The following is a 21,654-nucleotide window of genomic DNA, read 5'->3' on the forward strand; positions in this document are numbered from 1 at the left end:
TAGAACTACCTTGACTTTTCTCTGCCAAGACTGCTGATTTCTCACATTCATATATTCTTGATCTTAAAAATATTTTCTTTTTACTTAGAGCAGCCAGGCAAAATAAATAAAAACAACAGACATGCACATCTGTCAGCTCATGAACTCTTAAAGCATTCTGTTCTCTAAGGATAATAAGTATAGAAATTTGAATGCAAAACAAAAACAGCTCTTGAAAATAGATTATTCCTTTCCTAATATGCTTCACTCTCCTGAGTGTTAAACTGTAGGTGCAGATGTCAGATAGCATTCCAAAAAGTGTTCTGTGGAAGCAGTATACAAAAGCTGAACTTTTATTAAACCTGTGTTATCAAAAGAAGCTGTGTCTGTAGGGGTGGAGGCACAGTGCTACTGGTGAACGGTGTCTGCCGGGGCAAAGTCAAGTCACTGTAATTTTTGAGAATCTGATAGTACCTCCTTTTGTTGCTGTGTTTTCTTATGGACAGATTTCCTTTTGAAAATAGTGACTCAGGATGTGGTCAGAAGGTAGTATCTGTGTGAAAATGTTAAACTGAGATACTGCCGAGGTGTCTTAAACTGTTAGCCCTCTTTAAGAGTCTGTACAAGAGATAGTTGCTTAACGTGGGTTTCTGATCTCCCCACTTGACAGACTGACTTTTAAAAGGATTTTTAGTGGCTTGTTGGACACTGGTTTTAAAAGCAACAGCTAGAACTTTACCTGTGGATAAGATATTCAGAATGTCTTTAGGCAAATTTAAACAACTAGTCTATATTTCAAAGTTAATTCCCATTCTCTGCCCCTTCTCATCCATGCTGTCTCCTTTTAATAGCTTCTCTTTCTCTTTTTAGACTCCAGGGATCACTAATTAAGAAATCAGCCGCTGGTTGGCTGGATAACCATTGGCAACTGCTGCAGTTACAGAGCTGCTGGTCTTACCGAGTCTCTGACAGAAAATGAGTAAAGATAGGGACACAGCTGTAATACAAGAACAGACAGATTACAAAACCACTGGGATTGGGTCTCTTCTTATCTGGCTCTGCCAAACAGCAGGATATATGTCTCAATGAAATCAGAATTAGGAAATGACAAAGTGAAGCTTTACTCTTGAGAGATGCTATCGGTATCCTTCTGCTAAGATAGCATTTGGAAAGCTGAAGAAGCCATTCAGGATTTATGGTGTGGATCGGTTGAGTTGGAGCTGTTCAGCCACTCTTTACTGTGTTTACAACAAAAGCAGCAACAAAATAAAACCTTACGGTTTACCGATTCCGCTGTTACATCTGTTGATGTTGAGTCGGTTGAAAGTCTGACCTGTGAAAAACTGCTTTGACTTCTGGGTTGTAGCTCAGTTGGCACATACGATTTCAGTGCTTCTGAGCACTAGGATGTGAACTTGGGCTCTTCTCATTAGTTTGAACTGGATATGGCAAACAGCTTTTGCTTCTCTGATAAGATTTGGCAGAAATCTTTTGCAGCCCCGCTGCGTGTCCCACGCTGAGTGTTACGCAGCCTCATACAAATCCGCAGTCTGGCTGCATCTGCCTTCTCAGTAAAGGTTGTTCCTGGTGCTCTGCCTGTTCTCTAGGGAGCGGGTAGAAATCTTGGCTAAGCAAGTGGGGCCGGTACATGCTGTTTTGTAGTCAGAGGCCCAGTGGCTTACGGAGTTCCCATGAGAGGAAAATATTGAGTTTGATGAAAGATGGATGGTGCAACTCTAACAACTAGTAATAGGGGAGAACTTCCTGGTTTCAAACTCAGCCTTTTTCTTGGGGTCATGAATGTGTTCATCAAACATTCCCTGGCGATGCTGCGTGTCATTTCACGGCGCGTGCAGCTAGTCAAAGTAGATTCTAGACACCATTTGGGCATGGGGAAGAAGCTGTGCTCCGCACCCAGAAGATGTGGCTTTCCAGTGTTTATGCACATAGTTCCCTAGGGAGTTAGGCTATACTGGCTCGTGCCTTATGTTAGCAAAGTAGAAAGGCTGCCAGTTATGTTGTTTGTGGCTCCATCTCTGGGACATACTGCCCCGTGTCAGTATGTACAAACCTGTGAGGTTCAGGATGTTTCCTTTCAAAGACAGGGCTGCCCGGAGTGGTATTTGTTGATCTGAAACCTGGGGGAGATTCAGATTTCCCTGTGATGCGTTCCACAGCCAAACTAGATAACAGCTCAGAGCTTTGTTAGATCCCTCGGGAGAAACAGAACCAGAGGGGTGTATCTATGTGTATCTTCAGTCTGGGCAAATGGATGGATCACTGAATCCAGAAGGAACCAGCAGACTGTCCCAAGTGCACTTTGCCAATACTGTAGCAGTCTTCTCAGTGAAGCTTGTGAAAATAAGACAATAAAGGCAAGGGAGTCTACTCGTTACAAATTGCAAATGTGAATTTCCATTGAATGGACACTGCTTGAGTTTTTCTTCTTGTTCAGTTCCTGGTGAAATGCTTGTGAGAGTGACAGTGACTCTTCAGAAGGCTGTGTGTGGCTAAGGCAATTACCTAGCACTTGGAAGACCTGAGTACTGTTGTCCACCCCGCCGCACCATTTTCTGCCTCATCTTACCATCTGCTGGCAGAGATGCAATGAGTCTTTCATCTTGTGTTTTAGATGATAGTTTTCCCTGCAGAAGGCTTATCTCATTCTGTACGGTGTCAGGATAATGAGGGTCTGCTTTCTGTTTCAGAGGGCTTTAAATGATGCTTAATTAAAAAAAGAAAAAAGTAATTGGGCCCTGTGTTTCCCCCCCTTTCTTCCACACTAATACACTGGTAAATTAAGGCAGAGGTTCTGTTGGATTCTGTACTTAAACCTACAAATACTCATTTAGAAGTCAAATGTACTTGGGCTTGTGCAGGTTTGGAATGAAGGGTTTGCATTTTGCTTGCTCTCCCTTTGTATAGGGAAAAGGTTCAGGTTCTCTCCCTGTGATGCATAAAATCTGAACTCCTTTTATCTGAACTGTTTCTCTGAGCAGCCTCTTAGCTTGCTGAAATGACTCTTCAAGAGTGGGAGGTGGGGAACCAAACAGGCAGAGCTAGGCAGGTAAAAAGCTTGTACCTCCTGTGTTAATAGGGCCGCTCCCGGAACAGTCTGCCTTTGTGCTTTCCCAGCTGCCAGGTAATAGTTACTTACATAAGAGCAGGATTTGGAGGAGCACCATTTCTTAGCAGATGCATGTCAGCTCTTGGCAAGCCTGCTCCCTGTTTTTTTGAAGGGTAACTTAGTGGAATGGTTCGGTGTTTAGACCTATATAATTTTTATTTTCCTTAAATGGGAGCTTAAGAGCTGTTGCCAAGTGCTTCTTGCTGTATTTGTGAGGAACAAGGACTTTATCATCTGATGGGAAAGCCTGTGCTGGACCTGGGGAAATGCTGAAATACAGTATTGTGGACTCTTTTCATTGCAGCTTTTTTAATTACTATTATTTTTTAAATCTGCGTCCTTCAGTACTGCTAGACATTCTTGTAAGGATGCACCGAGCAAGAAGAGCTTGAACAAATATTTCTTTCTAAAGAACTCAAAAACCTGTGTCAAATACCAAAGTGAGTCCCTGAGCCCTGCAGCTTTCTTCTTGCTCGTAGTTCTTCAGGAGTATAGTAGTAAATGAAACAACCGCATCTCTCTTTCCTTTACCAGTGCCTTCCACTGAAGGGGCCACTCAAGAATGAGGGAGGTTGGCTTTATTTTCTCAAAGCAACACCTCTCTTATTTTGGTTTTACAAGGATATCGATTACATCAATCCATGTAATTTGTGATATCACTCTTTGCTATTTTTCTAAGTGAAATAGCATATATTTTTGTAAAATGAATGATAGTGTAGCTTCAATAGTAAACTTGTATTTAAATGTGAACCTGGGGCTGGGGATTTTCACTTGCTATGGAGAACTTGTTTCACTTCTATGCTGGAACACCTTTCTGGTGGTGAAAACAAAAATTCTTGACTTAGCATGGTGAAAATCTGTAAAGGGTGATCACCATCCCATATGGGCATATATCCAAATACTACCTGTTTCTTAATTTATATCTGACCTGGGATTTTGTGGCAAGCTGGAGATCTCTCTTTCAATGCCTAAACAAACTCGTAGGTCCAGTTAGACTTTGCAGTTGAAGTGTGGGTGGAATTTATTACTAGGTCTGAATGTAAGAGGTCTGAACCCAGCTTTTCATTATGTTAGAAGCTTGTTTTGCAGTGTTCTATCCCAGGGAAATGTTAGAGGGCTGTATCTCTACGTCCCCTCCACCAGTAACACGTTGTTCCTTGTGGGAGACTAAAATTCGAAGGGGCGTAGACAAGGTCAACTTTATCTTGTGATCTGGATTTCAAAATACTTTGTCCACAGAGACTGTCCAGGCTGTGCACAGCTGAAACAGCCGTGAAGTTGGTTCATGTTATACCCCTCCTGGGTGGCCTTTGAGATTCGAAGATTCTGGGAGTTGTGCATTAAACTGGTCTCTCAGTGTGATGCAGTACACTTTTTAAAAGCTTGTAACAGGGAACTGCCTAGTGAGGGCTTCCAGTGGCTTCCCACAAAAAAAAAAAAAAAAGATACACAATCTTGTAGGGTTTTCTGTGTAATTCAGTGGGTGAGCTGACATTTTGCATGTGCAAGGTAAACAGAGATGATAGTCTCCACCTTTGTGCCGGTGCTTTATACAGGTCCGGAGGCAACAGGCGCTATCACATTCATTAAAACATACATCTAACTTGTCATGGGCTGTGAGTTATGCTTCTGGAAGCTGGAGCAGTGTAGACCAAAAGACCTTATTAAAATAAACTAAATAATTTTTGCCACATCAGTGACCAGAATTATGCCATTTAATTAAAATATGTCTAGACAAATAACCTAGGGGGAGAGAGATATTATCTATAATAAGTGTTTGAGGTTTCTGCATAGGAACCATACTAAATAAATTTATGAATAGCTTCTTTTCTCTCCCAAGTATCTGGAGTCTTGGAATACTGTAGCCACTGCTGGATAATAGGGTTGTTTCTCATGTAACTAGATTGGCATTCATCTCTTTGTTAGCAATTATTTTAACCTGTCTAAATAATATTTCTGTGAGGTATTGATTAACACTTGTGGCTATTTTTTAACCTAGCTTTATTATTATAATGAGGTACTTTTAAGAGAGCACAAAAGGAACATTTCAGAGGAATAAGAATTGATTCTTATCTCGACTCCTCTCATGTATGTTTAGCTTTTCTTGTTTTGTGCTGTTTGACAGCTGACACCGTATCTGTCATGGTTATGTGACACCTTTATTGAAAATTAATTGAACAGTTGTAATAAGAGGTTTGGAGTTGCTACTGTATCCAGTGGTTACTTAGAATGGTAGAAATAAACTCACTTCTAGTTGATTAGGAAAAATGCTCTACTTTCTAAGGCTGTATGTTGGACTTGTTTCTTTCTTGCTTTTGTTGCGAAGGACTGGAAGTCATTCTGACTGAAAAGCAAAGAGGGAGGACACGTTTTCAGGCAGCTCATTCTCCTTTTAGTGTCTTTCAGAGAGTGGTTTCACGGCGTGCGGTCAGTGGACCTCTCCAGAAAGGTGCTTTGTTCCATACTGAGACCAGCAGACTTGATAGAATATGTGGGATTAGGGTCACAGGCATAGTCCATTGACTCCTTCCTGAAGTTTATTGCTCTGGAATTGATGCCTGAAGGACAACTCGGCCAGGGTCATCCCTTTATTAATTTGACATTGCACCTGTCCTTCATAACCTTAAAGGAGGGTCTCTTCTCGTTCCTTCTTCTGTCAGCAGAGCAGGCACCTCTATCTCCTTAACATAGCATATGCTGAAGGTAGACATCTAAAATTTTGCAAAATTAGTATACGCACTCATTTTCTAAAATGAAGACCTGACTGTATCTGGGATTTTTCTTATACCATGCATTAATACTTAGGGACTGTGTTTTTAGATGAAAATATAGTTATCTTTAAAATGGTGTTTTGGGTGAAGAAATGATGAAGAAGAAGTGATGAAGAAAAACTGATGTCACATTTTTAAGGACAAGTATTGTGCATGGTTTTTTACCACGTGTTGTGAGCTTGTGCCACTAATGCCAGAATAATTGTAGGGGACAGTTAAGCAAAATGCTCTGGTTTGTGTGTGCTCATGTCAGTGTTATCAGTGACAGCAAATGGATTGTACTGAGATGGAAGTAACATGTTTCTGCACATGTATATTCTTTTCCATTTAGGACAGAAAGTAGATTTACAAGGTTACAATACATTATTGGTTGTATTGCCTTTGCAAGTGGATTGCCTGACATCTAGTAATGCAAATAAAGTCTGCTGGCAATAATCTTTAGCTGGTGAAGCTGGTTTTTTCTGTAGAATTCTGAATGCAGTGTAAGAACATGTGACTTTGGGTTGCTTCAGCACAAAACCTCAGTATGCTGTCTAGCATTAGTTGCCTCATTTATTTGCTTTTATAGACGCACGCACGTGATGGCATTGGGGTTGTCACGTCTGCATGTTCTTTCAGCTGAGAGAAACAACGGCTGTTCTTGTGGTCCCTTCTTTCTGTGGCTGCAATGTGATATATGTAATTGTCAGCCTTTCCGCTGAATATACTTAGGCCCTGAAGAGCTTACAAGTTGCAGATTTACTCTTAATCTTGCTATGAAACAAGGTTTTAACTCAGGGCAAAAATAACTGTCTGGGCACTTGGCCATTGGGAAATGTGTGCGAATACACAGAGATAAGAGACATCTGCTCTCTGTGGGCTCAGTTTCTATTAGTGGTCAAAATTTTAAATAAAAATGATGGGTTGTTGCGTAGTAGTCTTCTGGGATTTTGGAAAAGGACCTATGACACCATGGTCTGGGTATCACTCATTATATTTTCATAACATCCCTCTGAAGTATTTACTCTGCCCTTTCTCCAAATTGCCCTCCTTTGTCAGTTAGCTCTGCCTGGGTCGGGTCTGTCCCTGTGCTGAAGCTGATACATCATTTAAGACTGAACGTGGCGTTTGTGGTTGTGTTTGGCTCAGGAGTGAGTTTCACCCCAAAAGTTAGTGTTGGGAGTTTGAGGGTGGCATTTGCTAGAAAACACAGTGTATGAGACCCACGAGTGGACTGCAGTGCCCCGATGAAATTCTCTTGGACTCTTGCTACTGCATGTGTGCATTGTCTTATAATTCCATCCTTATTCTGTAATTGTTACCTTTCCGCTCAGGTACTTTCTGCTACTCAACTTGTCAGATGTCTTTTACTCAGCGTCAGCTTGAGTTGCACACATTTATAACCTCGGCAGCTACTGGCACTGGGTGCAGTGATTCCTTGGAGTGACCCGGTGACCAGCCCTCAATTTGGCTACTGAAATCAGTCCCCAGCAGTGACAGAGGTATGCTGCTCTGGCTGTGGTTCATGGCTCATCCTTCAACATATTCACACCACCCTTTCTGCCTGACTGTTGAGTTTTCTATAGGTATGAGCCAGGGTAAGAGTGGCTTCTGTGTGCCATTTTGGATGTGCAATAGCAAAGAGTGGATCTGTCTTAATTTGAATCCTGATAGCGTGGGAAGACCTTGAAATAATTTGTGGCAGCATGGTCTTAAGTGTGGTCTGGCAGCCAGAGAAGTACCAGAGTCTTAATGTAATCTGGTAAGCAGCTACAGTACTGCTGTTGTCACCTAGCTGTGTTAAAACTACCTTGGATTCAGCACTTTGAAATGCTTCTTTGTCCGTTTTGATACCGAGTAGGTGAATTTCAGGCTTAAGCTGAAGCATCCCCACTTCTGGCTGGAGGGCCAGGAACAGTGGCTGCAAAGTGATGCTTTTTGCATGTTGATGAATTAATGTTATCCCAAAACATCCTTAGGGATAATGTGAAATTTTGGGCATTCATGGAGCTCTTAATGCTTCCCAAGGAACTTTGAAAGGACTGGAAGCATAGCTAAAAGGACATACTATTATATTAAAGTCAGTTTGTGCTGAGGGAGGCTATATTACCAAAATCAGTGTTCCCTTTGCACAAAAATAGAGATTTTATTGGTAGTATATGGTAGGTGGAATGACCAATAAACTTACAGGTTGTGCAGCCTCTCTTGCTGTTTATCAGCAGGGCCGAGAGCTGCTGCTGATCAGCTAAAGGCATCATGAACCTTTGCCTTTCAGTTCTGGGCTTCAGGAATGGCGCTTGGACTGTGCGTTAGAAACCACAACATCTCAATGAATCGGTATGTAGCTCTCCGTGTGCAAGGTCATGACCTGAGTTCAGCCTGCAGAGCCTTAGATTTTCAACAGGCTGCATCTCTGCCTTGACTTTGTGTGAATGTCATCTCTAAGTGCTATTTTGAGAGTGTCCTGCTCTGGAGTTTTGAAGATAATTGCACCCTGGGGAAAGCAAAATCAGAGCCAGCTGTTTCAAATGGGCATTCCACAACCAACTTGCTGTTGGCAGTAGCCTCTCTTTTACAGTGTTTTTCCTAGGTTATTTTCAAGAACTATTTAATTTTATGGGGGCTTGTTAATATTTATTGTTTTGTAACTAAGACATTGGACTGGGACTTGAAAATCTGGGTTCAGGTCATAATTATGCTGACCTGTCCCTTCGTATTGTGACTTTCTTGTCTTCACAGCAGAGGTGATGATATGTGTCTGTCCCTTGGGACAGTTGCAAGAATAGATTCGTTAACACCTGTGAGATTGTAATACAGTCACATAAATAATTTACTAAATAACAGGGGGGTAGAGGGAAAATGGAAATAATAGAAAAGAGAGAAGACTTGTCAGTGTGGCTAAAACGGTTTGCTTGGTATAGACAGTTTGGCCAGTTCTATTCCAAACCCTTTCCAAGGCAGGAGATGGTATTGATGAAAACACATGGTAAGGTCTTAGGACTCCAAAAGTCAATGATTTGCTTGGCTTCTCTGTGCACGTTATTAGGAGTAACCTTTTTTCTGCTGGGTTAGCTGATCATGGAGTGGAGGATAACACTGGGCACAGTTGGGACTATCAGTGCTAAAATCAAAATAGGCTAATTTCTGTAGATATCATGCCATAAACGCATGTATTTTAGTGGGATTTTCACACCTTAAGCATCTGCACAACCACTGAAATGTTGTTAATTAAGAAGTAGAGAAGCAAATTGTATTCCCTGTATGCTATTGTTCTTTAACCGTCAGTCATAAATATTTTAAAATACTTAATTGGAAGCTGTTTCATGGATGCCTCAAAGTGCACTATATTTGGAGACCCTTTCAAGTTACCGGGTAGAAGTTCTGGTGAGGGTCTGTAGCCTGGCACGAGTCAGGCTGTGCTGCACTTGACTGAAATGGAAGGATGAGACAGATCTGGGCTGGGAGCCCAAGTACCAGTTGGTTCAAAACACGTGGAACCTTTTAGTATGAGTCAGTGTGTGAGACTGTTGCACTTGGTAACGACTGATAGGCCTTTAGAAGTGCTTGGAGTGTGATGCAGATGGCTAAACTGGATTGCTGTAGATCAACATTCCCTGGTTCACAGTTGAGGCAGCTGTAATGCAAGTAAACTCTGCTTTCCTCCCTCCCTCCCTGCCATGCTCCCATTGTTCTTTTTGGATTCATGTGCAGGGATCTGGCTTAAGCAGAACTCTGGATTTCTCTAACCAAGTAATGAGGCTTTCTGCTGCTGGAATGTCAAATTGAAATAGTCGTCAAGGAATTTTAAACAGGAAGGTCCCATTTTTTTTTTTTTTTTGTAGTAAGAGGGAGTGCAATAGGCCAAATGACCTCCTCAAGGTCATACAGTGGGTTGGTGCCAGAGTGGAACCTAAACAAATTTAGTTGTCCTGGAGTCCCAACTCATTGCTGTAAAAAGTGAAGCTTTATGTTTGAAATGAAGGGCAGATTGAAGCTGATTCTCTCCTAAGAAATACAGTAGTTCTCACTTCAGTCAGGTGCTTAAGCTTAGGTCAGTATCTGGAGTAGGACTTCACTTTTCCAATAGTTTTCCTGAAAGGTGATAAATTATCCTCACTGTTCTAGAGGGCTGGCGTGGCAAACTGCTGCATGTGCCTCCAGGAATAAAGGTGGAGTGGGGAAAACAGGGAAGAGGCCGTTATGTGGGCAAAAGTGTTTAGTGTGGTGGTGAAGTTCAGATGTGGCAGAGGATAACTGGTGTATAAATACATGAATGCGTTAATTGTTAATTGCAGACAGAATCACTAAGAGTGTGTGTCTAGATTTTTAAAAGTGGTAAGAGTAATGTGAGACAGAGAGTAGCAGCTAATTACATAAATGAAGAGAGTGTTTCTTAACACATTTGTCACCTGTGCAGAAGAGGTGACTTCCCTGACCCCCACTGCACGCAGTTTGTTGCTACAATTCCTGTAGGACCTATAAGAAGGAGATAGTGTGTGTGGTGTAAGGACAGGAGGTTAACCTCAGGCTGGGGAGCGCTGTCACAAGAGCTGGCTTTAGTAATGGCTTTATGCAGAAGGGATGTGGAACTTGTGAAGCTGAGCCTCTGCAGATCATACAGAGCTGTTTTGTTAGGAGAGCTCTTGCATGCTCTGAAGCTAGATATCTTTGTTTGAAGAGAGGTTTGTTCCACACTCGGGTGTGTCGTTTATATCATAATTGTGGGGAGCATGTTCATATTCATTTTTGACAAGTTTATGTGGGAGTTGGCACACAAAAGTGCATATATGGAAAGGCAAAGCATTGCCAGCGTTGTTTATGAATAACAACCTAAAAAGGAGAACGCTGGTTCCGCTCTGGCTTTGTGGTATTTTGAGGAGTGATTGGCATGAGCTTTCCATAGAGACGCGCCGTGGGTTTGCCTCGGAACGCTGCAGCACCGATGCCTGCTCGCTGGCTCAGTGGGGTGCAGGCAGGATCTGAGGCTTTCCTGCATCACAGAAGGCTGCGGATCTTTTGTGTTGAGCACAGCCCTTCTATGCTGCACTGCATTATGGTGTTTATCTGCTTGGCAAAAAGATTTCTCCTCCCCTCTTCCTTATTTCCAGCATAAACATTCTATCCTAGCCAAGCCTCACCTGCAGATTCAGTGGGTGGCTTTATTTGGATTCATTTCTCTGAGTTGGAAAGCTGGCTAAGGGCTCTTTGTGTTGCAACCTCAGCTACAAAAGGCCTAAAGTTTTAATTCTGCATTAAAGATTCGAACTGAAATGTTAATCAGCTTCAGGGAGACTATTTTTAGAGCTGCAGCCTTGGATTCCAGTTGAGTAGTTGCAGTGTCATGTGATCAGAAGGGTGAGAGGGTTGGGTGGGTGGGTTTTTTTGGTTTTTTTTTTGTTTTTTGTTTTTTTGTTTTTTTTTTTTGGTTTTTTGTTTTTATTTTTATTTTCTGTGCATGTCAGCTGTTTGCTGCTGGGTTTGCTATGTGCATTCTGCAGTTCAAACTGTCCTTAAAGGAACTGCATGTCTTTAGGAAAACCTAAATAAAATAAATAAAAATGGCTGGCCTCTGTCATTTGCTTTTGCGTTGCAGTAAACAGTCTGATCTTCAGAGATGTTTATATTCTGCATGGAAGTTTGGCCAGGCAAGATGCAGAGGGTAGCTTGACAAGTCTGGATCTTCTTCAGAAAGGGTTTCTTCTTGGAGAGCTTTAAAAATACTTTTTTCTGGCTAGTGAAGTCAGAGGGTTTCTGTGAAGCAGCTAGCTAGCGTCAGTGCCGTGTAATACTACTACTGTAGTTCTGACTGCTAGTCCAGTGTGCAAATATCTGTCAAAGCACATTAGAGGCTGGGAACTTCCAAAGCAAAAGTTGCTTTTGGGTGAGCTTAGAACCCGCCAAAGCAGTTAGTAGAATCTTACAAATGGCTGCCCTTGGTATTGTTTCACTGCAGATGTGAATTTATGATTATTTATGGTTTTACTAATTTAAACAGCTTTTTTGGAAAGCTGCTGCTTCATAAGTAGAATCAAGTTGCTGAAAGAAGTCGTGGAACCTCCATCCTTGGAGATACTCAAAAATTGACGGGACATGGCCCTGAGCAATTGAAACCTGCTGTGAGCAGGAGGTTGGACTAGATGACCCCCTGGATTTCTCTTCCAACCTACACGGTTCTGTGAATCAAAACCAACATCTCAATAATCTCTTACCTGTTTTTGTGGTGACGGGAGTCATTGAAGATATGTATAGAACAAATGGCTTAATTTGCCTTCTCTCAAGGACCTCCAAGCAAGTTATAAAAAGTAACGAATGAAGCTTCTCTCCCCCTTCTCCCATCAATAAGAGACAATAAGAAAGAGTTAAGAAAACACTTGATTATGATCACAGTGACAAGACGGGAATAATCGGGTGCTAAAGGATATTAGGATGTGCACTTTGTGTCATGGTACACATTAACCTAGAATGAATCTGTAGGGGCCTCACTGCTGCCTCAACCCTGTGTTTCCCACGTATGTGGCCTTGGAGGATTGGGCCTGCAACTGGTCAGTGATGCAAAGGAGAATTTCCTTGTTAAACTCATTTTTTGGAGTAGAAGGAAAAAATCACCTAGCTAATTCTGGAGATTAAGTCTCTCAGGGGTGTGCATGATGCAATCAAAATGCAAGTGTACGCAACACTATCGAGCCCAGTGTTTAATAACCAATTGCCTAAACGCTTATGAATCAGAGAGTCATTAGAGGTTTGTGGGGTTCACTTGGTATTCTTAATATGAAGTCAGCATATATTCTGAGGCAGCAAGCAGCCAGGCAGAGGGATGAGAGTGAGGGTAAGCCTAAACAACCCTTGGGCTTCAGGCTAAAATCCTCCTGGGAGGAAAACAAGAAGTCAGGATACTGGGATGATAACCAGGAGTGCAAACCTGGCATAGGAACAGGTGAGGTGTGAGAGAGAGGGTGAACAAGACTGGGTTTGGTAAATGCACTAATACCTATTTGTGCAGAGTAGGGTGGCAGCAAAGTCAGAGGAGCCAGACACAATTCCAGGAAGTGAGAGGAAGGAGGGGCTGTTACCAGCACTGATTGTTTCATTTAGTAATTAGTTCGTAAATCTCCTCTAAGTCAAATAAAGCAGAGGATGTGAGCTTCTGAGAACTATTCCCTCCTCCCCTTCCCTGCACATCCCCGCCCTTTTTTGCACATACTCTTTCTAAGTGAAGACTATTGGTGTGAGATTTGATAGTGGGGAGCTTGCTGACGATGTAGAGCAGGTGCTTGGGGGTATCCAGGCGTGTGGGGTCTTTTTCATGATTTGTCACTGATGTGACCTTGAGTGAGTCATTCCCCTGTGTTCTTTTCTCTTCCTTTTACCTGGTAGATGAAGGGTGAATTAAAGGATCTAATATCTTGTGCATCAAAATTTATCTGGAGTCTGGTGGAGAGGAAAATGTTACAAGTCTCTGAACATTGAAGAAAAATCTCTAGCTAAATTGTTGGTGTGCTGGCAATCTCCCCTCCCTCCCTGTTGCAAAGGAGAGTTGTATACAGCTGGAACACAGCAACGGGGCAGACCCGCTGCTGGGAGGTTTTGCAACCCAGCTTACCTGGGAATGACTGGGGTGTTCTGTTACCATTTGGTGTTCATTAAGTGGTAGCTCTGTAAATGGCTTTGTGGGTAGGTGTTTATTTGCTCTCTTCTCTCTGACCCAGAGCGGCTCATAACCTAGGTTAAGCGGCAGATTGTGTGTGCTGGAGTAGAGACTGCATGTGTTCCAACCTTGCCAGCAATTACAGAGGCACAGTGTTGCCAGGAGGCAGGATGTGACCGAGGAAAGAAATATCTCCTCTTCTGAAGGGAAGCTTTAACTCTGTGAGAGCAGGGGATGTGTTCCTTGATATCAGATGGTCTTTGTCTTATTATCAAACGGTAAGTCCGTTAACAATCGTGTTTGAGAGCACTGGTGTATCTTCACAGTGGACTGCATCCAATAGAGAATAGAAGAGACTCTTTGTCACCTAAGTCTCTGGCAGATCAAATGCGTCACCTTTTCCTCCCTGCCATGCTAGCTTGGCTTGGGTCTAGGTTGTGAACCCATTGCTTAGGGTCTTAAGCTGCTGTATATATTAATTCCTGAGGAACCATGTGTGTTCCAAAAGCAGACAGAGGCATGGATCTGCTGCTGCCCTTTCTTCAAAGTTCTTGTAGAGCAAAAGACATCTTCTTGAATGCAAAGTTGTCCTCAGACTGAAGCATATGGCTGCAACTATTCCTGTGCCTTTCTTGCCTTCTCGCCATTGCTTCTCCTTCCTGAGAACTGAAAGGAACTGCCTCTTTACTACAAATAATGATTTGTAAAACAGTGATATTTGAAATTAGTGGCTGCTGCTGTCTTTGATGTTCTTGGCACTGCTGATTGCTACCCAGAGCAAGCTGGGAATTACAGTCTGTCATTCTCTTGCCTCATAGCTCAAGGCTATATTTAGTAGTTCAAGTTGCAACAGATCTGGAAGTTGTTCCCTTTAGCTGCAGCAGAAGGCTAATGCTGTGATCAAGTGTGTTGTTTTGTAAGTGGTGACTCCAGTGTGCTCATTTTCCATCACGAGGACAACTGAACCAGTCTGTGCAGTATTGCAGGGATGTCTTCACTGTCATTGTATGTGTCAGTTTTAGAAAGACCCCCAAGCCTTTTCTCTGGAGAGAACACCACAATCAGTGTGTTTTTAGTGCTTGACTTTTACCTAAATAGAGCTTGATGCAGGAGTTCTGCATATCATTTCTGGGATGCAGTAAGTGGCATTTCCTTATGGGAGCGAAGATAATGTCATTTAAAACGTGCAGCTGTCAAGATAAAATTATTGCAGCACCTTTATTTGCTGATTCTACAGTTGGATCTTTGCGAAGTGAATGTTCTCTCCAGGACTCTCTGAAACGCAACAGATAATGTCTGAATTCAAGTCAGTCCACTGGGCCTGGAGATCCATGCAAATCCTCTGACTGCACACAGAGAGTTTGCAGCTCCAGAATTACAGGTCCGAGAGCTTCATTGAATTGTCAAAGGTTTTTAAAGCACTGAGTATCTGTTGATTTCAATGGAGTTTATTCTTAATTGTCTCTTCAGAGTCTGGGTATAAATGACTAAACCCAATAATGAAATCATATGATATGTTTCCCGTTGCCAAAAGGTGAAGGGAGGACAGACAGGTTAGGAGTTAAATGAATATTTAAAAGTGTTTCTCCAATAATAGGAAAGGACTGAAGACTGCCTAATATTGTACTGCTAGCCAGTAACAGTGCAAATAAGTGTGGAAAAAGACGAGAATGTTCATCCCTTCTTTAAAAAATGGGTTAAAATGTGCAAATGCAGGTATTAGCGGTGGTGTTATTTATTCCTCATTTTCCAAAAGTAAGATAGAAAGAAATTCTTTGTCCGTTTGCTCTCCTCTCTTCTCCTTCCTAACCAGTTTTTTCCCCTCATAGTATGACACTGTTTCATGCATAGTCAGTTGCTTTGTGGCTATTGTGGTTTTTTTTTTTCTACACAGCAACAAGAAAGACAAAAACATAAATAAAGGAAAATGTGGTTGTGGAACCACAAATTTTTATTGAGTTTGACTTAGACTTCAGGTTGGGTTTTTTTTTAAAGCTTGGAGACCATCAAAACCAAATTGTTCCTGTTCCCCTGTGTAGGGATTTGAGGCCAGAAATCTACTTCTGCTACAGATCTAACTGTTTGACTTGGTATAAGCATACCACCGTATCTCTCCTCTGCCCGTGTTTAGACAGTCCCCACTCTGAAGAGCTTTCCTGTGTGTTCATACAAAACAAAAAATTGGTTCCCAATTTTGGTTGGAGCCCTTAGGTAACGAAAACAGTGTATTGGGTATTCACATCAGTATGCAGTAGTAAATCCTTACATTTAAGAGCAAACCTGGTGTTTTTGCAGTTGAGTGTCTTTGTATTAGTTAGCTCAGTTCCTTCAAGCTGTATATTAAAAAACCAAACCCCAGCAATTCTCCCTGACCTGGCTGCAGCCATCTTTGTGAATACCCTTAGCTCTTCAGAGTCTTGAAACAAGCCTTTTCTTGGACAAGTGGCTCCCAGGACTTAACAGGAGCACTCTGCTGGCCCCGGCTGTCACACAGCTTTAGTTTATTTGGATCTAGACAGAAACAGAAGAGGGGAGCTCTGAATTTAAAGGAAGCCATGGGTATATCGACATTGATGCTATTCCTGTAACTCTGATAAATGGAGTACAGAGGATTAAGTGAATTAAGGTGAACTCTGTCCTGGAGTCCTCTCTTGAAATAAGAGACTAAGATGGATTGAAACATCCTGCAAGCTAGCTGTGTTGTGTTGGGAGTATTTCTGTACGTGAGGCTGCCTGAAATGGGAATTTGACAAGTCCTGCACTTGAGTGCTTGCCTTTCAGCCCTGTTTGAGCCCTTGCTTGTAGGACTAGAAGAATCCCCAAGAATCTTGCTCCAAGAAAGGCAGCAGTAGCATTTGAAGAGATGTTTGCGCAGGGCCTCAGGTTCCAATAGTTGTTGTACAAGGTGTGTGGTGTGTATATAGTGTGGGATTCTCTGTGCTGCTGGGCCTGGGGCTTCTGCCAGATGCTGGGTTTAGAGTTTGCTCCAATTTGCAGATTAAAAAAAAAAAAAAAAAAAAAAAAGGCTTGAAAGGAAGCCTGTCTTTAAGGTCTGCTTTCTAGGCAGAAGTCATTCATGTCCTATTGGGGGAGCATGGGGATGAGAGTCTGTGTAGTGATTCTGTGGGCTCCTGTTTTGCAGAGTGATGTCATTCTTACCCATAATTGGAGAAACCACCCGGGGAGCTAACTGTCCTCCTCACTAGAGAAAACCAGACCAACGTGTTGTCGTAGATAACAGGGACCATTTCTGTCCTGTCCTGTGGATCATCATCAACGAGAGAGAATCCATCACAGCACTGAACCAGGACTGCACCGTCTTACACTGGAACCGCTGAACTGTAACAGTGAAGCAGCCCGGCTCTTTCACCAAATCCTATAGTCCGGATTTCACAATTAGCAGAGTTCAGTGGTTCTGATTTTAAACCAAGTAATAAAGCACATGTTGAAGCTGAAGCACAGCTCAGGCTGATTTTTGAAACTGTGATTCTTTTAAAATTTCTCATTGACAGCCACTTCAGAAGCCACCAGCAATGTTTACTTCTTCTTGGAAGACAAAAAACACTTTCTGAGAGATCATGGCCTTGTATAAATGAAGGAGGCTTAAGGAAGCTGATGCAGGGTTTTCTTAATCTTTGCCGCTTTAAATTGGAACTCTCCAGCTTAAAGCAGCAGTCCTAAAAAATAGGGTTTCAAGTGCCCTGCTGAAAGATGACATTTGTAATTGGTTTGTAGAGTTAGAAGCTGGCTCACTGGAGGCTTGTTGCGAAGAGTGCTTCAAGGCAGTAGCTAATTGCTCCCAGTAGTACTGAACCACTAGTTGGGTTTGAACCTGCTCTTTTCATCTGGATGAATCCAAAGGAAGTGGCTCCGGTGTAGTCCAACAGCACCATTGTTTGCGGATCCTGGATGGGACTTAGAGAGGCCGCCTAGAGTTCGTTCCGCTGTGCAGACTGCTTAGTCCAGGCCTTACAGGAGAACTGGAGGCTCACTTTGCCTTCAGCAGACCTGATAAAGATCTTGCCGACTTAAAACATGAGTGCTAGTGAGCACTGAATTGTTTGAAGAACTCAGAATATCTTTTTGTAGCTGTAAATATATCTGTATGTGATTCCGACTGGCTAATTTAATGTATATGAGGTGGTTAAATGGAGGCCGTGTTGGTTACTGTGCTAGTTAGAAGAACAAAACCTCCAAAAGCTTGGAATTAAGTCTAATGAAATGGAATCATTTCTGTTTTCTCAGTAGTTGTGTTGTTTATATTTGGTTCTGAGCAATCTTAAACTGTTGAAACATGATGATTCTGAGATACTGAGTCACAGTGTCTTCAGAAGTCAAAACCTTATGAAAACCCTTATGCTAGTAAAAGAAATTGCTGATTTTATTCTCCTTAATTATAAAGGTTCTGGATTAAGCTTTTTATCAAGAAGCCTTCAGAACGGCTCCCAGCTGAACACTGTAGTGGCATGGCATGTGTTTAGAAAGGGAGGGTCGGGGAGGGAGTGCGCAGCCACGGCTTCATGTCACACACAGCCACCTCTGTGTGTGACCGTGTCAGCTCTTCCCTGAGCCGGGCCAGGCCTTGGCCTTGCTAACCAGTGTGAAATAGGGAGCAATTCTGGTGCGTGGTTAGCAAGAGTAGGAAGAGAGCTTGAGTTAATGAAGACGGTTGAGATGCTTGTGTGATGTACAGGAGATGAGGGTTCAGTGTGAAGCTCGACCACAACTCTTTCAGTGCCCTGGGGGGAAGGTGCTGTGTTTCAGCTCTAAATCCAGTCTAGGAAATGGAGGTAATAGTCCGTCCTTTACCAGCGGAGTGGCTTCAAGGTGTGATCTGTGATCTCTGACACAGTGGGATTTTTTAATCACCATCAAATCTTTAAAAATTGTGGTGAGATGTAAAAAATTGTAGGTGAGATCCCACCTAGCAATTTGGCTTGGTTGACTCGAGAGATGCTATTCTAACCTTTATTTTTACTTGCTTCCTTTGTTCTAATAGTCACATATTTTTTTAAATATAGAAGACTTGCTGATACCAATATTTTAGTAAAAAAAATCTATATTTTTCCCGGACCATTTAAGAAAACCACTGTCCCTTCTGATCTGATGTAATTTCAAACTCTTGATTTTCTTCCTATTGTTTGTTGTTTGTTTTTTTTTTTTTCCAGGGTGGTAAAGGAGGAGATCTCAGACGACAATGCAAAGCTCCCTTGCTTCAATGGAAGAGTGGTGTCCTGGGTATGTTGGCTCTTGTGTCTGTATGCATGTGGTGTTCCATACCGTGGGCACAGTAGCAGGGTAGTTCGTACGTGGATCCTGGCTTTTGTCATGAACTCAAATTACATGGAAGCAAAGGTTTAGTTTTTCATTATATCTGTAACATCCTGTTATGAAGTAATCTATTTTAAAAACCTGAGTGACATTCACAAAGGTGTGCAGGGCTGAAAAGATGGTTTAAACATGAAATTTTTAACGTAGTAACATGTTTTGTTGTATCTTCTTTCCTACTGTTCTCTTCCTCGCATCCTAATTATTACTGAATCTGATGGAGGGCTCTGAAATACTGCTGTAAAACCTCCCAAAATAAGGCTAGACTTCTAAAAGCATTTACTTGCTTAACTTTTGTTGAAACCGATAAGAGCCAAGCTCTAATCCTTGTTAAAAAAAAAAAAATAATTAAAAATTTGTCCCACAATATAAAGTTAAATATAACAGCCGGCTTGCTGGCAGTAGGAGAGTGGAAGCACACTTTGGTCTGTGTTACACAATTAATAGAGTTCTGCCAAATCACTGAGTTTTAATACTGTCACTAAATAGCCAAAACAACTTATTAAAAACCAGCTAAACGTGATATTCTAGGGGACTTTGGTGATGTTATTTTAATTTCAGTGTATCAGCATTGTGGTAGTGCCTAGAAGGTTTAAATGAGGTATAAATCTCTGAGCTAAACATTATGCATGCATTCAGTAAAAAGGCACAGAAATTTATAGCCTTGGAAAAATAAGCAGGTCAGAGGAATTTGGCCTGTAAGTAATTTGTCCGGTTATAGAGGAAGTCACTGATCCAGCTGTTCATCCCAGTTACTGTGCTGCTCAGCAGATCACATCTCCCTTATTCCCTTGTCTGTTTTTAATGTGTTCATTTCTCTGGTATGCCATGATATTTGTCACCTAACTTTCTTAATTACTATATCTGAAGTGTTACACAGCCCTTCGGGTTGCTTGCCATTTAATGAAGGGCTGACCAGGATACAATCTCTGCTGTTCCTTTACTAGTTGATCTCTTCTCCACGCCCCTAGTTCTTCAGCCATGTTATGATCTACTTAACGGAGATGTAATAAATTCCGTTGCTCCCCAAGGTTACTGTGTGAAATACAGTAATTCCCACCTTCAGATTATGTTTGGGGCACAGCTAAACACACAGATAAATTTGATGTTTGGCCATTTCATGAACATATTTCTCCACCTGGGGGTAAGAGGTTTGCCATTGTCAAAGTTGATTAAAGTGCTTGTGCACCTTTAGGCAGAAAAGAAGGCACTAGCATTTTAGATTTTAACACCAAAAAAGCATTTGTGACATAGTCTGTCTATGATTTTAATATCCTCTTTCAAGCTGACCTTACCGTCTTGGATATCAGAAACACAATAGTTTCCCCAAAGCTCATGTTTGACTCCAGTCAGAAATGTTTTTTTTTTTTTGTTAAGGGCTTGGCTTCAACAAGTAATGCAAGTAGGGTTAGAAATCATAGTGCTGTGGTGTGAGAACTCTCTGCTGAAGTAACTAGAAACATTGCACAGCCTTTCAGCATTGGATGTATGTTTGGATACAAGTCTGAAATCTTCCTGTTTCTGGTAGGATGAAGGTAAGCAAGAAACTAGTAGTAATTAAACAGGTTTATTAGTTTTTTCCAACTGCACAGGACAACTGGGGTTACTTGGGATTCTCAGCTGGAATGAATTGCCATGTCTCCATCTATTTCTCCAGTTCTATGCTGATCTTAGGAGTTGCAGGTTTTGCTCACACATCTACAACCATTATCCCTGAAATATTTCAATCCCAGTCACTGAATTTAGAATAAGGAAATCTGTCTGGGCCTTGCATATAATCGTGCTGGGTGGCTTAAAGTTTCTAAGCCTGGCTTCTTGTAGACAGGGTTATGTGTGCTTCCACTGCCATCAAAGAATCATAAAAGGTTTGTTCTGGAAGAGACCTTAAAGATCATCTAGTTCCAACCCCCTGCCATGGATCCACTATCTGCTCCATGATCTTGCTGGGCACAGAGGTGAGCCTGTAGTTCCCTGGGTCTTCCTTTATTCCCTTTTTAAAAATGGGAGTTATGTTTCCCCCTTTCCAATCAGTGGGAACTTCACCGGACTGCCACAAGTTCTGAAATATGATGGATAGAGGCTTAGTCCCTTCATCCACCAGTTCCCTCAGGTCCTGCAGACGTATCGTATCAGGTCCCATGGACATGTGCGCCTTCGGGTTCCTTAGATGGTCTCGAAATGAAATCCAGTATCTGCATGTGTGCGTTCTATTATTGTGTAAGGAAAGTGTAGTGTACCTTTTAAACATCGGTTTGACTGTGAGATTGTTCTTAAGTAATGTTGCCTTGTGGTTTATGAAATACAGCCCCTGTTGGATTCTAAGCAGCTGAAAATGTTGCTCATGTGAGGGCAAGGGCTGGCAGATGAATTATGCTCGGCTGTATCATACAATATTACCACTTCTTTCTGCTCTATTGATTGCTTTTAATTTTAAGACACTCAGGCTCTGACAACTGTTTAGTCCCAACAGGTTCTTAGTATTAGGAAGCAATGCTCACAGCTTCTAAGGCATGAGCTTAACCTTAGTCCTCCTACACCCTCAAACGTGTACAGAATATTAAGTGCTTTTTCGATTTTGTGTTGAAGCGAGGCCTTAAGAATTAGGATTCTCCCTTCAGTTCTCCCTTCAGTCTATACTCTCTTAAAAGTTAGCGGTTTTGACACTGAGAAATGCATTCAGAAGGAAAAGCTACTTTTTTTTTGGTAGGACCTCCATAGCTTGTTTTTGGCCTTTGCGCTCCAACCTTTTGAGTCGGCAGCCATAGCTGACTAATAACCAGTGTGACTTTCAAAGCTGTTTGTGGAACTTAGCCATGTATTTCCAC

At 42.0% G+C, this 21,654-nt stretch overlaps 1 protein-coding gene across 4 annotated transcripts in view; it reads left to right on the forward strand.

The window, feature by feature from the left end:
- The window catches only part of DVL1 (dishevelled segment polarity protein 1), a 104,230-nt gene that overhangs the window by 19,612 nt on the left and 62,964 nt on the right, over positions 1-21,654 (forward strand). For all 4 annotated transcript variants that reach the window (XM_074924599.1, XM_074924600.1, XM_074924598.1 and 1 more), the window contains exon 2: positions 18,670-18,739. In XM_074924599.1, coding sequence (XP_074780700.1) covers positions 18,670-18,739 — 70 coding nt within the window. The remainder of the gene's footprint in view (positions 1-18,669; positions 18,740-21,654) is intronic.

The sequence above is a fragment of the Athene noctua genome, chromosome 22, assembly GCF_965140245.1.
Source record: "Athene noctua chromosome 22, bAthNoc1.hap1.1, whole genome shotgun sequence".
NCBI classification, from domain to species: Eukaryota; Metazoa; Chordata; class Aves; order Strigiformes; family Strigidae; genus Athene; species Athene noctua.